Source organism: Pholcus phalangioides, unplaced genomic scaffold, assembly GCF_987345545.1.
Source record: "Pholcus phalangioides strain wild (caught in Gottingen) unplaced genomic scaffold, Ppha-v1.0 ptg000042l_1, whole genome shotgun sequence".
Classification (NCBI taxonomy): Eukaryota; Metazoa; Arthropoda; class Arachnida; order Araneae; family Pholcidae; genus Pholcus; species Pholcus phalangioides.
In genome coordinates this window covers 33,343,612-33,361,282 of record NW_028301628.1, presented here as the reverse complement: position 1 = coordinate 33,361,282, position 17,671 = coordinate 33,343,612, and the positions used below count along the sequence as shown (strand labels likewise).

General features: G+C 32.8%; 1 protein-coding gene across 2 annotated transcripts in view; it reads right to left on the bottom strand.

Annotated features, from left to right (window-relative positions):
- The window catches only part of Iswi (nucleosome-remodeling ATPase imitation SWI), a 29,207-nt gene that overhangs the window by 6,098 nt on the left and 5,438 nt on the right, over positions 1–17,671 (bottom strand). For both annotated transcript variants that reach the window (XM_089254741.1, XM_089254740.1), the window contains exons 4-20: positions 17,124–17,296; positions 16,909–17,009; positions 16,421–16,521; positions 16,094–16,273; positions 15,713–15,868; positions 15,142–15,273; positions 14,787–14,855; positions 9,038–9,147; positions 8,176–8,312; positions 7,678–7,889; positions 5,423–5,575; positions 5,171–5,303; positions 4,915–5,063; positions 2,635–2,757; positions 2,384–2,497; positions 2,049–2,162; positions 1,806–1,931 (exon numbers count right to left, since the gene is read on the bottom strand). In XM_089254741.1, coding sequence (XP_089110867.1) covers positions 1,806–1,931; positions 2,049–2,162; positions 2,384–2,497; positions 2,635–2,757; positions 4,915–5,063; positions 5,171–5,303; positions 5,423–5,575; positions 7,678–7,889; positions 8,176–8,312; positions 9,038–9,147; positions 14,787–14,855; positions 15,142–15,273; positions 15,713–15,868; positions 16,094–16,273; positions 16,421–16,521; positions 16,909–17,009; positions 17,124–17,296 — 2,283 coding nt within the window. The remainder of the gene's footprint in view (positions 1–1,805; positions 1,932–2,048; positions 2,163–2,383; positions 2,498–2,634; positions 2,758–4,914; positions 5,064–5,170; positions 5,304–5,422; positions 5,576–7,677; positions 7,890–8,175; positions 8,313–9,037; positions 9,148–14,786; positions 14,856–15,141; positions 15,274–15,712; positions 15,869–16,093; positions 16,274–16,420; positions 16,522–16,908; positions 17,010–17,123; positions 17,297–17,671) is intronic.

The following is a 17,671-nucleotide window of genomic DNA, read 5'->3' as shown; positions in this document are numbered from 1 at the left end:
CGATTTAATACATGAGTATTTTGAATTACAAGCACATTTACAGAATAAATTATCCACAAATACCGAAATCCCTCTGTATTTTCATAATTTCAGATAAACAAATTGCTGGGATGAATAAGCTGCATCCAAAAAAATGACCAAATAAAAGTTTTTGTAGAAATGCTGCAAATTTTTACATGCCCATCTTTGTATATATAAGCCCCACATAATTTTTATTAAAGAATTTGAAATATACAGAAATTTGAATCTTTCCAAGTTGTTTTTTCCTTTAGAATCTCCCAAAGTTAGAATGCCTGAAAAAAATGATTGAATATAGGCAGAATCTTTCAATTAGCTATGGCTTCCAGGAAGTTACAGTAATAGAAAATAACTAAATACAAATAAACATTGAAGCTACAGAAATACAGTCAAACCTGCTTATAACAAACACGGATATTATGAATTTTCATACATAACTAAGTTTTTCCATGCCCTGCGAATTTTGTATTGCTTGTCTGTGTTATTTTGATTGCTTATAACAAACATCCATTTTAGAAATTCATGCCTATAATGAATTTTCACCATTTTCACACAGCAATCGTCAAGAATCTCTTTGTAATCTTATCTGAAAATTTATTTCCTATAATGCTGAAAAATATTACAATACAGCTAATAATGTCCCTCTTTCTTTTTTTGATCAAAGTCATTCTATTAAGGTATTTATTACTGATTTCCATTAAGTCCTATTTTAGTTGAAAAAATCTTGAAAGAAACAAAAGGTTATTGATTTCAAGGACATTGACCTCCAAACACAGAGGTCTTCCACCTTTTTCTAGTCGCGAGAACTGTGTCTTTACCTATCATCAAAGGAAGAGCACCCTTACGCCAAGTGTGACACATGAATGCATGGAATCAGAATTTCAATCCCTGAATGCAACTTGTACAAAGTTGTTCAATTTGTAGAATTGAAACGTTAATCAAGTGTTTGTGAACACCAAATCGGACACAAGCATCAAGCACTCTGGGTGCTTCAAGGAGAATCGCGGTGCTCTCAAGCAACGGGTTGAAGATGCCAGCTCCAAAACACCTTGCTACATTTTCCTCTCTTCTTCAGCTAGATTTGGACATTGGTAGGTGGCGAAGTTGTCAAGCGTGCAAATAAATTTGGGAATGTCCAAGCTCAAAGTGTCTGCTTTTTCTTTCAGAACTGAAGCTATACAGTTGGCATAAAGCCAAAAATGAACAAAAAGTGAGGTATCGGAGAAATTTAGACTTAAGATTTTTAAGAGCAAAGAGGAATAGAATATTCCATTTCAAAGAAAACAAGAATCTAATGGTGATTTGTTCATCAGTAAATTAAGAAGAGATCCAGAGAAGCTCATGCTGAAACGGAGGCAACTCTTTTTAAAAAGTGAGAAGACAATACATCTGCTCTTCTTTCTGTATGTCTTACTGACCAGGACCTCGCTAAAAGAAAAGACTTTTATATTTAGTATATTTATTAGGCAGAAATGATTTTAACTCTAAATATTCAATGTCCATTATCATATCAAGAAAAAAGAGAACTGGCAGCAATTAACATTTATGCTCATGTATTGAATTATGTAGGATTTCAATTAAATTTTCAACTTTTTGTAAATAACTATAATTTTAATATGGCAATCTATTATTGAAAAATGCATAGGTTCTTCTAAATTATGTTTCCTTTTGCTTAAACGCATCATTTTCTAAGCCGGTATGGATTCAAAAAAGTATGCGTATAACAAATTCACTGTTTTTTTCGACTTTGTTGTAAGTGGGTTCAACTATATAAGAAACTAACTGACCTCTCCAAGAAGTCGTTCTTTCTCTGTCAACTCTTCTTCTGGCAAAGGTTCAGCATCATCAATTTTTTGCTGCTCTTCTTTCTGGAACCTTGCTGCTTCGGGACCCAAGTCTGGGTTTTTTGGAACCTAGATTATTGAAACACATTAGCTGAACTATAATGAATAAACTACATGAAACTATTTCCATGATTGAAGACAGCAAAATAAAAATAGGTTTGCTTATTTATTAGGGTTTTTTTGTACCTTGTACCCAATGGTTTTTCTGTAGTGGTATATCTCTTTGTCAAGTAATTCAAATAATCTTGGAGGGAAGAACTGGAAGTCTTGAATAGTTGGCTGTTTTGGAGGTCGTGGTGCCTGGAAGATGCAAATAATTTTTAACATAAGAGGTTTCATAACTGAACAAAGTCTTTAAAACAATTACAATCAATACATAAAGTTCAAATGGGGGGGGGGGGGGAAGAAAATCATACAACTTTCATATAATCATATCAACTTTTGATATAGCCAGATAAAATATGTATTTTTATTCAAAACATGCACATATAAAAATTATAAAATGATTGAAAAAAAATTACCTTTGGAGCTTTAGGTTCGCTCACTCTGAGAGCTTCACGGAAATAGGCATCCACAGCATAATTTGCTTTTCGCTCCCTCTTTGGTGGTTCAATCCAATGGCCAATACCTAATGTCTATATTAATACAATCAATACATATTTATTGTAAACAAATCTCTGCAGATGTAAAGATAAAATACTTGCATGAAAAATAGATTTATAGATTCAGGCTTAGAAAACCCATATCCAGGAAAGCTACAGACGCTGTTTACCTTCTGACGTTCTCTGTAATCTTCCCCTTCGAAACGATAAACACTTTCTGATGGAGTCTCAAGAGTAAAATTTCTGAGGCTACTTTCACCCATTGATTCAAGTTTTTTCTGCATATCAGCAGTCTGAAAAAAATGTAATCGCAATTATAAATCTGATATGTTGATATTCATACAGAATGGGTGGGCGTAATCACAACAAGTGTTTCAAAGACCGACACATGACCTACTACATTGTAATGTGAAACATTATTAAGCCACCAAAACTGTGGGGAGTATTGATCATAAAGAATTATTAGACACATTGTTAATACTGGCATATTTTTGACTAGGTTTTCAGTGAGGCTCAATATACAACTATTTACAATTTCTTTTATTAACTGTCTACTAATCTAATCATAGTCCAGATTAGAGATGTAAAATTCTCGAGAATATTCTCTGGTAGTACTACTATTACAAATAGCTTGAGAATATTCTGACACTACTTACTCAGCTTAATTATACTGACACTACTCCGACCCATGTAGCGCTCGTTGTGGAAGATGTATTCCGCTGAAACTTGGTACATACATTTTTTGGACCATGGAAAAAAGATAACTGCGATGAAAAAAAAAAGTCTCCCAAAAATTGAAATATTTTTCTTTTTATTGTGAATGTTTTTTTTTTTTTTATATCAGGATCCATATATTCTACAGGGGTGGGAAGTGACCATCCATTTCTGAGCAGTTTTGGAGCAGCAAAATATAGGATTCTGAGCAGTTTTGGAGCAGATATTTATAAATTGGAGAAGAAAAATTAATTTACGAGAATATTTTCATTACACCCCCTTTTTCAAAACAAAACAACTGCACTGTCCTTTGTTATCAAACATCTTTTCATCAGCTTGATTTTTGTTTTTGATGTTTCAGGCTTTTGACACCTTGTTTGAAATAGCGGCTATCATGAAATTTTTCACAATAGTCTATTTAAGATGACACACTTTTTTGCTTACTGAGAGCACTATTTGCTGTCTGGAACAGCAGCAGTTTAAATAGGCTAAAATTTTTCTTTTTAAGTTTTCAATTTTTTTTTTAATACTCGGAAAGAAATTTGTTGTAAAATAGGCTAGAATTTCGGAAGATTAACCATGATACTTGGCGATTTAGCACTCATTATTTGCCGATTTAACATGTTATTTGGCAACATTGGCGATTTAACACTTGTTATTCAGCAAAGTTGCTAAATTAGCATTCATAATGTGGCGGAAATGCTCTTTTACTCACAGAGTAAAATTTTTTTACGAAACATCGGGATTGGACGTAATGATGATCTACAATAGCAATTTCTGCTGCTTTGCAGTGGCAAATTTTTTTCTTTTTTTGGAAAACTGAAACTGACTCGCATTTGCGCTTTAAAGCTGAAAGACCATTGCAAACCATCTTCAGCTGCACGATCAAGGTCATTATTGGGGTTTCACAATGGAAATCCTGATGAGGGGCTGATAGTTTAAATAAGGGGCCGTAGTTATCCCAATCCAATTTTCGGGGTCAAAGTCGAGCGTGGGAACTTGCCGGGAAAATTTGGAAATTGATTCAAAAAATTTAGCGGAAATTTTTTAATTTTCTCTCTAATTTCGAAACTTTTCTGGACTTCCGGCAACTCTTTCAACGAGAGACCAGATGGATTATCGGTTCGACATACTTGTAGCACTTTAAGGAAAAAAAAACTGTCCTGGGGTAAAATTGCAAATAGTAAATATTAAATATTTTTTGATTGAAAATTTCAATTCAAACGTAAAAAATCTCTGTAGTGCTTACAAAGCGTGAAAAGCACACATGGTTACATATAGCCTGCAAGTTTTTTGCCCAACACATACTTTACAATGTAGTGAAACTACTTTCCAACAGACTACTATTTTTTTCACGGTCACGAGATAGCATGACCACAGAAGGTGAAAGGAAGTGGTGCTGAAAGATACAGAGGAATAAAACACGCTCTTCTCAGAAAGAATCGTTTCACGGAGAACAGGAACAAAAAATTTTTGGTGTCCTTGGCAAAATTTGCTATTTTGGCTATTTGGCACAGAAAAATTTGAAAATACACTATTGGAGCAGGATGGCGTAAAATGTTAATTTTGGCGCAGTACGGCACAGAGTTCCCACCCCTTTATATACCAAATTTCATCAAAACACCTCCATTATAGTAGACGTTACATACGTCTGAGTAGTAGCAGTTTATTTATGTACCCACACTTTTTTTTATAAAGAGTTAATATTATGACATTACCACAATAGATTAACATACCTTTCTTTCACCTTTAGCTAAAATAGCATCAATATCTTCATCGGTTATTTCACTTTCTTTTGATGCAAAAATATGGTCTGCACCATGCCGGATCATTCCCAACATCTCTTCTTTACCAAGTTTGGTTTGCTGACTATCAATCAGTCGTCCTATAAAAAAAATAAAGATCAACTTTCAATATTCACATTTTCAATAAACCACAAAATAGAATTTTTTATGCACACTTAATTTTGCTAATATTAACAGAATAAATCACCTTGTTGAATGACAACATTATCAAGTCTGAGCTTGACCTCTGCTCTCTCAACAATACGTTCTTCCACTGTGTTTTCAGTTATAAGTCTGAAAACCCGAACATGCTTAGTTTGACCAATACGATGAGCTCGATCCTATAAGGGTGGGAAAAGAGTTCACATTATAAAAAAACAAAAGTGTCAATTATACATGATAATTGAAACCTATCTAATACAAACAAAAAAGATGAAAGAATTCTTTGATAATAACATACCATTGCTTGCAAATCAACTTGAGGGTTCCAATCTGAATCGAAAAGGATGACAATATCAGCCGTAGCTAAATTTATACCTAAGCCACCAGCACGAGTGCTCAGCATGAACAAAAACTTCTCACTGTTTGGCTTATTGAATTCTTCAATTTGGCGCTGCAATGAAAATTATGAATATCAATGTTTCCAAAAAATTAATATGCATTCATACTTTGATGAAATAACAAATCAATGGAACATTTAGCGCAAAGGAAAGTTCGTAATGCTGAAGGATATATTTCAGACTTTAGGGATTATCTCTAGAAAAATAGGCATGCCAAATCAGTTGAAACCAATTACACCATGCAATGCAAAATAGTTGGTGAGTGAATTCAACTTGTCAACAAAAAATGAGATAGAAGAAAAATGGCAATTTTGTTGGCAAAGTATTGCCAAATTTAAGAGGAATGGATTCCAGAAAACAACCGTGTGATAACATTTTTAAAATATAAACTAAAGTAATAAAATATAGAGATGCCCTTAATCAACACAAAAATTATTACAAGCAAATTGCTGGCAAACGTAAAGTTATATCTTAAAATATATTGTAAATATCACATTTATTTATTAATTTTTTATTGTATGCATATAAACATATCACTTGCAACCATTTGTGAGATTAAATAAAACCAACATTAACTCTCCTGGGCATAATTAAAGGTCTCTTGAAAATTAACTGCATATAATTTCACAATGTTCTACAACTTCGTAAGTGAAAGGTTTTTTTTCCCAAGTCGTTGCCGAGTTAGGTTTGCTAATTGCAATATTGTACTTCATGGAATTTTTCAATCAACTTCAATCGATTCCAGCATGTATTTTACTACTGATACTGCCTCAACATACCACAGGGGCTTTGGAATGCTTTTTTCTGAGTAAGGGATGGTAGAACAAATGTGTTTGGTAACTTATGTACAGTCAAACCTTGTTAGTACGTCACCTGGGTAACACGTCACTCAGCTTACAGGGCCACTTTTTGGAAATGCCAATTGCCCTCTATGGGGTTCTAATGTTATTAAATTCCTGATAATATGTCACCCACTGTGCTTAATGAGTCACTTTTGTGAAATCACTCTTTCGGAAATTAACATTCAAATCAGAAACTTTTCGCACAATATACACGATAAGTTCAACATTCACTCTTACCCTGTCAAACCTACCTAGCAATTCAAGCAGAAGCCACTAATGCCTTCATCCCCCCTCCCCATTCACTGGAGGCTTGTTGATAGATTCTTTCAACACTGGGCAGCTTCTTATTTGAAAATGGCTCACAGGAATTTTTTTTCTCTTGCTGAGTTGTGATTCTTAGTAAACTTTTGCTGAAAAAGTGTCCATGGCAGAAATTCGCTGGTTTTTTTTAAAAGTGTGATAAAAAAAAAATGTCGAGTTTAAGAAGCTCAATATTTTTGTCAGCTTTTTGACGTTTTAAACAAATCTTAGCTGTACAATTATCAGGCATCTGTAATCCTGTGTTCACCCTATCGTCACAGAATGTTCTCCAAATTAAAAAAAAAAGTTAATTTTTCACCTTTAAAGACAAAGTAGGATTATAGTGGAGGAGTATGAAAAAATAATCTATTAAGAAAATTTGTATCGGGACTGGAAAGCACAATAGACAGAGCCTTCCAATTTCTATCTTCTTTAGAGAAAAGGATCGCTTCAACTTCCACACAAACAAAACTTTCGCCAGTGTTTTTTCAGTGAAAAAAAAAAACCCATTTTTTTTTTTCGAACCCATAGAGAATATTTTAATTTATGATGTTCTGAAAGAATTAAACTACCATACAAGACGACAATACTTTGGTTTTCATAAACATGGGAGAAAAATTTGAGAATTTTTAAAAATCAAAAAGGGTAATATTTTATGTTGTTCAAATGCGTAATTATGTAGCAAATATACACATTAATTGACTAATAGAAACTTGAGTAATAAATTTTCATGACCAAACTCATTTGAATAACTAAAATTTGATTTTTTCTGCATCAATACATCAATAGAGAGATAGGAATCAGCAAGGACATGGCTTACTCCGTTTAACGAGCCACTCCGCTTACAAGGTCATATTTTTGGTCTCCCAAGAGTGACTTATTAACGAGGTTTGACTGCACTACAATATGCTTTTTGTTATTTGAGTTCTGATTAAACAATGAAAATTTAAAAGTCAAAATATCATCTTCCCATACATATATATTTTCATTTTTCATGAATAAAAAGTACTAACCTCACGGTCCTCATGAGGTGTTTGACCATCCAATCTACAGTAAGGGAATCCCCTCCAAAGAGTGTAATCTTCTAATATATCAAGCATCCGAGTCATTTGAGAGAAGATGAGAACTCTAGACCCTTGTTCTCTCAGCTTTGGAAGCAGTTTGTCTAGAATAACCATTTTTCCACAGTTATAAACCAAATGTTCATCTGTAGTGTAAGGAGGTCCTAAAATAAAATAATTTCAAGGTATTGAATATTGCAAATTGACAAGCAGGAAGGAATTATAGAAGGACAAAAAAAAAAAAAAAAAAAAAAAAAAAAAAAAAATTCAAAAGAAAGTTTGATTTTTTATAGTACAGGGTTGCAGAAATATATGTAAGTACATATACTGAGTTAAAGCCTAGATATTGGCTCAACAAAAATGTTAGGAACTGATTCTAGTAAGTTGAACATAGTGTGTTTTAGAATGTGATAATTGTTAAATCACTTATAATAAAAAACATGAAATTACCTGGTTCAGCACCATCAAACAGATATGGATGATTACAACACTTTCTTAGCTGCATCAAAATATTCAACAGTCTCATTTTATCAACTTTTCCAGCTCCATTCACGACATCAATATCCTTCATAAGTACTTTGGTATACCTTGATAATAAGAGAAAACACCATTAAGCACATGTAAAATTATTGTTATCTGACCCTGATCCTCTAATTACACAAAATAGTCATATATATACATTCCTGTATTGAAAAAGACTCCCTTTATTCCCTCATCACAATTCAATAAACCATTCAGCAACATGTTAAGCTCATCATCTATTAGTAATGGGGGGAAATTCCAATGGTTAAATGTTACTGCTGTGCAAAATTTATCTACAATAAATCAAGCTATACACCAAGGTGTGTTATCGCTAATAAGGGCCGCAACTGAGGACGAGGGGGAAGCAGATGGGTCTGGTACCCCAGAATGGGCGTGGAATTCACTTAACTGTTTTCTCTACATGCAAGGGACGTAAGCATTCCGCCTTGCTTTGAGATACAAAGTGTCTAGTTGTGACCCTGCCACTAATGAATACTATATAGTAGTCCTATACACTATAATTATAATACATTGCTTCATGTGCTGAGTATTACAGCTTATGACCATAAAAATACCCTATTCACTTGAATTAAACTTGTACCTTTACCCTTACAATATCCAAAGCATTAGTATTGGTGACAATATTAAGAAGAAGTGTGCATCTGCTCAGCTAAGAAATACTGTGTATGTTAGATTGGAGTAATGTTAGTTATTTATATTCTCAGACACATACAAATGTTGATTCTACACACAATTTTTATTTATAAAAAATAATTAAGTAATAACTTACCATTCACGCTGCATCTTGCTAAGTCCAATGTAAACTTTCACTTCTTTCTTTGGTGGTAGCTTCTTCTCTACATCTGATTTCAATCGCCTCAACAAGAAGGGTCTAAGAACCTGAAAGACACATAAACCATATTTTTTCATAATCAGATTTGTTTCATAAAAATCAGTAAATCATTGAAACTATCAGCATATGGAAAGTTGCATTTCAAATAAAACTTCAATTACCACATGCAAATAGGGCCTACAGCCTACTTGTCAATCCTACGGTTGGAAATCATAATTACCAGCACATATAGGTTTAACAGATATATAAAAAATTTGGTCGTCTTTTGCTTTCCAGCTGTGTCAAAGTTTTCAGCAATTATTCCGATGAATCACAATTTTCCTGTTGCTTCAACTAAGTCATCCCCTCACAAGTAACATTATTCTTATTTGCAAGTTCCTTGCCTTTTTTTCTTTCTCTTTTCCCCCTTCATTATCTTTTATCGGTACGAGAATTTCAGACTAAGCTTTAATTTTCTCATTAAATATGGAAAATTCCAGAGGAAAATGGGCATTGGCTAATCACAGTATTCCTGATGAACTATGGACAGATACTTCAGGTTCTCATATATCTTAAAGATGCTATTATGCTCTAAATTTTGATGAGAAATAAAAATCATGGTTGTATCTCTTCATAAGGTTAGGGATATAATAAGCTGTAATACGTCCCATCACGAACGCCATCTCTGCCACCGGACTTATCCCGTTGCGAGATCTCTTCCAGCCCAGCTTCGTGGCAGAGTCTGGAACAAAGTGGGTGCACCTAACAGTCTGAGTGTGTAGCTAGTGTTGTGTATGATATTTCAGTGCTGCCATCTATACTTCAAATTGTGAGTGAAGTGTAATGATTGAATATTTGTAACGTTGTAGGACTGTTGCTCTCTGTGGCGAGACTTTTTAACGGGGAGGTCGGCTCGCATTCGCACCTTGAAGTTGGGAACCACAGAAAACCAACTTCAGCCGACCACACATATATATATACGTCCCATCAGAAGGCCCCTTTACACGTACGATTTTGCGCGTGCGATAGCTGTAAACAACTTCAGAACCGCCTTCAAGAGTGTGCGTGTAAAGGCAAAAAAAGTGTGCGGTTAGGAGTGCGCGCAGGAACTGGTCATTCCAGCGTTCAATCGCGAACTCAAAATCTTACGTCTAAACGCAAACCCGACCTACGGGCAAAAATGGGGCCAATCCCTCATCTTCTGTGTCGTCTTCCTTCATTACCGTTCTAAAAAAAGAGATGTATACAATGCAGGGTTGGTAAAAAAACCAAAAAACTGGGTTTTTGTGGTTTAAACCGGTTTTTTTGTTTTAAATAGTATTAAAATTAAAAACAATGAAATTTCTGAAAAATCATTCAAACTTCCAATAATTAACAAAAATAAAATGTTTATTAATGTAATTAACACTATTCCCATGCTAATTAATCAATAAATATTTATTACATTCTAACAAAAACCACCTTTTGTAATTTAGTTATTTTTTGCTTAATTCAATGGACTACTGTGTGTTTGAAAATTCTTTTAATGTTATTATTAATCATATAATATATAAAGGTTTTTCTCCAGTTACTTTCAGTATACTTAATTAAGAAGCTATTTTGCAAAAAGTAATAAAAATTAGGTGAATATAATGTATTTAATGAAGCATGAATAATGCAGATTAATTAGCAATTATTTACGATATACAGGGTGATTATAACTAAGGTTCTGATTTCAGAACACTGTAAAAAAAGAACAAATGTCAGAATGACTAGAAAATTGACATGAATATTCCTGAAAAAATTCAATTTTATTTGATAAAGGGGAAAAAATACTTAAAAATGTAAAATTAATGACATCATCCAACATGTGGGAAATTTGCTCGCAGAATGGAAACGATAGCCAGTCATGGCAGAATGATACCTTAATTATAGCATTTCACGATTTCATAATTGATGGAAACATCACAAAAAACGAAGTAATTGAACAAATAACTACTTAAGAAATGTTAAATATGTTGTCCACTGTGTGTTCTGGCTATGAGGTTGAAAGCACAAAAGTTCTTCATGGTCATAATGTGAATGTGCTTGCAATTCAGCTTTATTAAACCAAATGTGCCCCCCCCCCCGTTAATATTCCTGAGGAACTTCTAACATATAGAGGATGCGCTGAAGCTTGCAGTTCACCAAAGATTGCAATCCGACCACTGTTCATAACATTTTGAGGTACCCCCCACAGCCAGAAGTTGCAAGGGTGAAGGTGCAATCCTGTTATTGTCAAAATGGGTCTTCAGCAGCTGCTTTGCTGGTGTTGCAATGTGCATCTTGATAGAAGTTCTATCCACACACTGATTATACTGCAGGCCAAGTACAGCATCATCTACCTGCACATTTTGCACTTTTTTCTTTTGCAAAAGAAACTTCCATTGCTTCAGGAGTATCTATGCAAATTTTCAAGTCATTCTGATCAGTATCTATGCAAATTTTCAAGTCATTCTGATCAGTACTTATTGCATAGTTTTGGAATCAAAACTTAAATTATAATCACCCTGTATATAGCTGATTATTTTTCATAAATCTGTTACTACTATACAGTAGAACCTTGATTAACTGGGCTTAACAGTGTGTGTGAAAGTATAAAAAACAACTATTGAATATTAAGACTGGGAGATATATAGTAGGAGATGTGCTACTTCTTATGGGAAAGAAAATGAAAATGTATGTGAGGTAATGTAACAACTAGTACACTAGTCATTGTCCCTTAAGGACAGCTGGTGTCTTTATTGGATTATAGGACCACCTGCCCCTAGCATGATGGTGTCACTACTGTAGCTGTTTCTTTGTGAAGTGAAAAAGAAACCCGGTGAGATAATACACCACTACATTAAGATGTGTGATGCAATCCTTATTCATGAATTTGCTAAAGATAGAGCATCAGAATGTAGCCAAAGATTAGAAAATGTTGTAAGAATGAGAAATTTTGGCTTTTATATATAACTTTAAATGACTAAGATACTTCATATGAAAAAAATATATATATATTCTGGCTACTTTTATGAGACTTTTTGAAAAAAAACCACTTATAAAACCTTATGTCATTTAAAGATATACCATCAGAATGTACCCCAAGGATATACAATGTGGTAAAAATGAAACATTTTGGCTAATAATGAACCAATGATATTTTTCAAGGAAAAAAAATGATATTTAGGCAACTTTTTTTTTTTTAATAACGTGATCCACACGTATTCCCAAGGGATCAGCATGATCCGTCCAGGGGAAACTTTTATTTGATTTTTTGAAAAAAACCAAATAAATAACCTTGGTTTAAACCAACAACCCTGATACAATGTAAATAATTTTTTTCAGTGATAATATTAATTGCAATTTTTTTTTCAGAGTCTATATATTTGACGATTTTTCTTCCTTTTTTCAACGAATTGTTTTTTTTTTTAAAGAAATGATAAATTAGTTTCAAAAGTGCCGTAATTACATTTATTAGGTTATTGTAATAATTTTCGAACTTTTTGATTTGGTTCCTTTATTTACTAACATTATTATATCAGATTTATAGATATGTTAAATTACTATTATTATTTTGATAACTTCGCAAGCTTTCATTTATCCTCAGGATGTGGGAAAAATTTCAAATAGTTTTTTAACTAGGGGCTCTTTTAACCTATAAGTTCTTTTTTCTTTTTAAAGAAAATATTTTTTTTTTTAATAGGAAAAAGTATTTTAAGAAAGATCAGTTTCAAAATTTGAAATTAACGATAGAAGTATGTGCGCATAATTAATGCAAAATAATGCGAGAATTGATGAAAGAAATTATTCCAAAATTAATAAAACTCCAGAATTGAACGAAGATAATTTCAGAATAGATTCCCCTTTTTTGATTTGGCACTGGTTCCATTCCCGTTCACTCACCAGTTAAGACGCCTACCACTGGCTACAGAAATTTCGATAAAAAAAACCCATTTTATTAATTAGAAATTTATTCAATATGCATATTTTTAAAATTGGAAATATATCTGGGGAACACAAAGTTGGTGGTGATGTTTCTAAGCGGTTGCTAAAAAGATTAAGAACATCTGATTTAAATTTGATAGTATAAATTTGACTTCAACACACTAGAAAAAAAAATAAAAGGGATTTAGGGTTGTGGAAAAAACTTCCATTATCTGAATGTCTGGAAGTTAACAATGGTGCTGTTTGAAAAGAAGCACCCTATCATTAGATCCAGCTAACTCTGCATTCATAGCAAGTGTTCAGTGGACAATGTGCTGTAGTTTTCCATGATAAGAGCACAAAAGATGTCCAAAGTCAAGTGATGTTCAAAATACCTAGTAAAAGGGATGTTTCATGTTATAAAATTACCGCCGATTTCATTCAACACGAAAAACCATTAAATATCATGAATGGTATCCAACTAAAAACGTATTGCTATTCGCACTTTTAATTTTATTGCTGTCAGCATGACACACAACGGAATGTTTTACACAGGTAAGAATATGTGTATAGAGTTGTAAAAATTTGAAAAAAAAACTATGCTTCAATTTGTTATTTTTTGTATTGTTATTATGCTCGACAACATTAAACTGAAATGATTTTTTGAGGATATGAATACAACCGAGAGAAATTTATCAAGAATTTCTTAAAAATATCTGAAAAATAACACCATAATTTCAAAAAAGTGCAGTGAAACCTCAATATAACGATACTTAGCGGACCAAGAAAAAATATTGTTGTAGAGGGATTATCGTTATATCGGGAAGCAGCAGTTTAACATTAGAATATAGACATTTCCAAAAAAAATTTGAAGACATATCGTTGTAGAAGGATTTGTCGTTATATCGGGAATCGTTGTAGCGAGGTTTCAATATAATAATTTTTATCTATTTTTCTGGCTGGTAGTATTAAAAAAAACATCGGCTACACGCCGAGTCAATAATTGATGGAAGTTGTTTCGGTAAAATTATAATATTAAGTATATAAACAATTAAATTCAGAAAATGTAGTTAAGAGCTAATTACAGCAATTAAAGTTGAATCGAAACAATAAAAATTTAAAATTAACGATCACAGAAATTTTATTTCTTATCAATTGCATAAAAAATTACCATAAATTAGTAACAGTAATTTCATTTAATAATTATTGAAATTATTTTTAAAAACGAACAATCCACATATAAATATATAATAAGCTTTTGAAATCTATATTTTTTCCACGAAACGTCAGCCGATTTCGATCTACCAACAGGGAAAAAACTTGGGCCAGGAGCGTGGAGTTTTGTGCTTCCCCGAAAGTCCACGCGCCACGCAAAAGCGAATGAATTCCGCCACATGCTTCCCTTTACACACACAATTCTGAACGGGGCCTTCTTACGTGCGCAAGAATGTGCCTCTTTTTAAGAACACGCTCTTGATCGCCGTGGTCCTAACCGCCCTTCAATCCTTCATGCAAGAACGTCCCGCTCCGGGCTTGCAGGGAAGATTGTACGTGTAAAGGGGCCTTAACTTCCTTCTCCCCAATATATGTAAAAAAAAATCTATAAAACTATGGTTAAAAAGTAATCCCTCTGGTTCATACAAACAATGTGTGTGAAGCAGTGTTTTATAACGAGTTATTGCATTAAAAATAGCTCCTATAAGATTGTTTTCAAGAAAATTGTCCCTGAAATAAGATAAAGGCATGCAATGTTTAGATTAAAATAAAGAAATATACTAACAGCATGTAACCTTTCCACCAACCATGAATCACCAAGACAATTATTTGTATTGAACCACGAATCGAAATCCTGGAAAGATAGCGGAAAAACATTTATGCTTTGTCACATTATGCAAATATTTATGAACAGAACCGCTTAAAATATTGGTTTACTTTTCTGAATGACATCCCAAAACTGGACGCCTTCACAGATGAAATTTTCAAAGATGAAAATTTATAAGCAGGAATGCACGCAAGAACAAAGTATTGGTAATTTGTATTTTATGACAATGCGTGTGAAAAAAAACGTTAGTTGATAACTTTTCTTTTGAAAACAAATTAAAAATGCAAAAAATAAAATTTTAAATGAAACTTACTTCTGAAGAATTAAACACATCAGGTAACAGGAAATTCAAAAGTGCCCAAAGTTCATGCAAATTGTTCTGCAAAGGAGTTCCTGTCAGCAACAGCCTGTTTCTAGACTTGAATTCTCGAACTATTTCAGATAACTATAAAAAAAAGTCAACCATGAAAAAAATGTGAAACAACCGTCTAAGAAAGTAAATTTTTAAAAGATAGAGGAAGAAGTAAAAACTGAAAATTCAACTCATTTATAAGGACTTGAAATACTCTTAAAGCAAAAGCTAGCTCTTATGACAAAGTATTGGAGGCACTCAGAGGATTTTGGTGCATTGGAATTACTGATCTCACTTATACACTTCTCTCAGTTACAAGACAATTTTCTGACCTCCTGGTCAAAGATATGGTATATATCATAATCATGCTTTTCCCTTATACGAGCTGCTTTTCCCTTATTCTCTCACATGTCTTTTCCCCTATGGTTCCCTTGTACTGACACATAAATGAGAAATCATTATATTTGATTACTATAATGAAAACTAAAAACACAAGATATGTTTCGAATACACAAAATTTGATAAAACATACCTTAGATTTCTCATTCTTGATTCTATGGGCTTCATCAATGACAATGTACCTCCAGTTGAATTTCTTTAATGCTGCTTTTTCTCTAATAATCATTTCATATGATGTGACGCAGACCTCCCATTCACCAGGCATCAACGTATCTCGTATGAATGCTGCCTGTAAGTACAATGTATAACTTTGCAAATCATAAAAAATTAAATTATAAATCATTTGGTTACGTTACAATACAGTATTTCAATTACAGTGCTGAAAATATTTTTTCTTGGTTCGTAGAGTATCGTTAGATTGAGATTTAACTTATTACTTCACAAAAACAATATTAAATCAGTTCACAAATATTGAAATATTTTTGAAAATGAAATAAAATTTAAGATAACTCACCCTTGTAGCTTGGTCACCAATCAAACATACTGTGCGGAGAGAAGGGCACCAACGTTGGAATTCATTTCTCCAGTTAGCAAGTGTAGATTTTGGTACAATAACCATGTGAGGACCATCTGTATTACGATAATGTTTCATGTAACCAAGTAAGGATATAGTTTGAAGTGTCTTGCCAAGACCCTAAACAAAAAAAATCAAGGCAAAAAATAAAAATTTATTAAGTAATAAAAATTACCTAAAAAACAAGAGGGACATAAATTATTTACAAAAATCTGAATCAGTTATATAATATCTATATCATCGGAATATAAATGAAAGGTTAATTACCATCTCATCAGCAAGAATGCCATTGATCCCATGTTCATACAATGATATCATCCAGTTCAAACCTCTCACTTGGTAGTCTCTCAGTTCTCCATTGCATATAACTAATATATTTAAAAGTCATCAAGAATATTTCATTAATGGAAAAATATTAATTTTATTATAATCAACAATTAACATAATTAGAATCTCAAAAAATCTGTTTTAAAATACATTATGAAAAAAAAGGAAATATTTTGAATATTTTCTCTGAAAATATTTTTTACCCCTTAAAATTTGACACACAAATGGAAAAAAAGAATAATTTATAGTTCATTTGATCTTATGATGGAATTTCAAAGGTTCAAATATCCTATACTTTTATTTATAGTAATAATAATATCCTATACTACTATTTATTTAAAAAGCAAAACATGGATTCACGCTATGACACTTTATTGCTATCACCAAAATTTGAGCAAAATATTTTCATTTCAATATGAAGAACTTACATGAAGGCGACTCCTCAAATCTTGTGACAATTTTCGAACTTTTACGAACTTCTGATAAAAGCTCTTCGTCTTCTTCTTGCTCTGTCATTCTGTGACGATGACTGTACAAAACAATATAATATACTCAGCTCAGAAAAATGTTATAATTCTTCATGTACAGCAAATTACAGGTGTATGCGTGTGATGATTTTGACACTCATGATAAAATAACTTACTCTCCCATGGCAGAAAGTTTTGCCTTTTCATCATTCTTCTTTAGTTTTGGCCGCCCTGGCTTCATTTTAACTGGGGACCCTCCGTGCTTCAGGTTTGCTCCACTAGTCATGAAATGGGAGAAAATTTCTGTCTGTTGCAATAAATAATCAAACCTTTTGGAACGATCAATATCCTGTGCAGGAAGGGAAGAAGAAAAATTACATTTTTAAATATATCGTCAAATAACTTAAAAAATGATATAATTTAACCTTTTTTCTCAAAAAATACTTTTTACACTCGCATACAAATACACAACAATCTACTGCCTAAAGCAGAGGTGCACATGGCCCCCTTTTCCTGACAACATAACCATATCTTTAAAAAAATCACAAATTTTAATTTTTTGGGAAAAAAATTAAGTTCATTCAAATACAGCACCTTCTAGGCATTGGAACTTAGGGGCTTAGACTCGTCTCGAGTCTTCTTTCCCAAGAAACTTTGTGAGGTTGCCAACACTCTCAGCAATTCATGCTCCTTTTATATATAACAAACAAGTGTGTATGCAGAC